Here is a 2,056-nt window from a genome sequence, read left to right on the forward strand (position 1 = left end):
TGGTGACCTAGTGCTATGGACACCCACGGGCACTGGGAATGGGGCATATGGTGGCATCGGGACCTGCTGGCGTGAGGGACAGGGATGTGATGGTGCAGGAACCCTCCAGCATGAGGAGCAGGGACCCAGTGACATAGAGACCTGCTGGCAGATGGACTGGGGACATGGTGGCATTAGGACCTGACAGCTTAGGGACAGGGACCAGGTGGCATGAGGAATGGGGACCTAATAGCTTGGGGACCTGATGGCAGCAGGACCAGGTGACATGAGGAATGGGGACCCTCACAGGACACCTCACCTGGGTGCCAGCCTGGTGTCACCCAGCAGTGGCAGTGCCACCAAGCCACCCGTGCTGGCCCTACCTGCCAAAAACTGGCTCCACGGTGTTGGGCACATACTGGTCCCGCTGGCCCAGCGTCTTCGCCCCCAGCGAGACACGGACGTAGGGGTCACACTGGCAACAGTGGGGGGGACATCAGGGTGACCCAGGGGGACATGGGGTGCGGGGGACACGGGGGTGGCCTTACCAGCCCGTTCCGGTCACGAGGGGACAGGTCGAAGGCACGGACGATGTAGACACGCACCAGGCACTTCTGGGGCTGGCTGGGGGGCAGCTCCTGGAAGTGGCGCGGCGGGGGGGGCACCCCGGGGTCCTCGGGCAGGGGGTAGAGACAGAAAAGCCCCTGGGGGGAGGGGGCAGCCCGGCTGTGCACCCTGAGGTGCCCTGGCCCCATGTTTGGGGTCCCCAGGGGACACCATGGGCTCTCACCTTGAACTCACCCACGGGCATGGGGTCCTCTCCAGCCCCCAGCGGCCCCCCCGGCTGGTAGAGAGGAAAGGTCTGGCAGAAATCCTGCAGCCCCTCGAATTCAGGCACCGCCTCCAGCTCGCAGCTGTAGACCTGGGGGCACGGAGGTGGCTGGTGGGACTGGCACTGTCCCCATCACTGTCCTTGTCCTTGTCCCCAACCCTAGCTTGGCCCCATCCCTGTCTTGGTGCTTCTCCCCACCCAGTCCCCATCCCCTTCTTTGTTCTTGTCCCTATCCCCAGCCTTGTCCTTGTCCCCATCCCACCTTCCTTCCTGTCCCTGTCCTTGTCCTCATCTTGTCTTCATCCCATCCATGTCCCCAGCCCCAGCCTTGTCCCCACCCCACTGCCTTCATCACTGTCCCATCTTTGTCTCCATCCTGTCCCTGTCCTCATTTCTTCTTCATCCTTGTCCCTAGCCTAGTCCCTGTCCCCTCCCCATCTTTATTTCTGTCCCCTCCCCAAGTTTATTCCTGTCCCTGTCCTTGTCTTGTATTCATTCCTGTCCCCATCCCTGTCCCTATCCCCATCCCTGTCCCTGTCCCCATCCCATCCCCTTCTTCATCCCTTTCCCTGCCCGTCCTTGTCCCCATCCCGTTCCCCTCCCAGTCTCCACCATCCCTGACTTCATCCCCACACGGTCTTCATCCCTGTCCCCATCCGAGTGTCACCAACCTTTCCTGTCCCCATCCACATCATTGTTCCCACCGCCACCCCATCCCTGTCCCAATCCTCTTCCCCATCCTTATCCCCACCCTATTCCCATCTCTGTCTTCATCCCCATCTTTGTCCTTGTCCCCTCCCCATCCCTGTCCTGGTCCCCTGCCCCAGCCCACCTTCAGGCTGTCCCTGTGTGTCCCCCGGTGGCTCTTTGCAGTGTCCCCCATGGCCGCGTAGAATTTGTTCCACCAGTCTCCCTCTTCCTCATCCTCTTCCTCCTTCTCCGCAGCCTGGCGGGCAGCAGGGTGAGGCGGGGAGGGGTGGGGGCCCTTGGTGGCCCCGTTCCCGTGCCCACCTTGTCTGCAGCCCCCTTCTCAGCGGTGATCTTGGGCAGCATCTGCAGGGAGCGGAGGGGACACCTGGGGAACGGAGGTGGGGGGCCGGGGACCCCGCTGTGGGGTCAGCGCTGCTGGGGCTGAGGGGGGCTGCAGGGGGGGACTCACCTGAGCGATCCTGTTCCAGGCAGCGGCTGTGCGGGGAGAGGGGAAGGAAACCATCCCAGAGAGGAACAGGGATGGGGAGGGATGGG

General features: G+C 63.2%; 1 protein-coding gene across 1 annotated transcript; it reads right to left on the reverse strand.

The window, feature by feature from the left end:
* Positions 1 to 362: 362 nt before the first annotated feature.
* LOC118158977 (myoferlin-like) lies at positions 363 to 1,757 on the reverse strand (the record flags this gene model as incomplete). The annotated part of the gene is made up of 4 exons (XM_035313630.1): positions 363 to 454; positions 528 to 683; positions 770 to 901; positions 1,644 to 1,757. Coding segments are annotated over 4 exons (494 nt in total), but the record flags the coding sequence as incomplete, so codon positions are not given.
* Positions 1,758 to 2,056: the final 299 nt, after the last annotated feature.

The sequence above is a fragment of the Oxyura jamaicensis genome, unplaced genomic scaffold (genome assembly GCF_011077185.1).
Source record: "Oxyura jamaicensis isolate SHBP4307 breed ruddy duck unplaced genomic scaffold, BPBGC_Ojam_1.0 oxyUn_random_OJ62726, whole genome shotgun sequence".
Lineage (NCBI taxonomy): Eukaryota > Metazoa > Chordata > Aves > Anseriformes > Anatidae > Oxyura > Oxyura jamaicensis.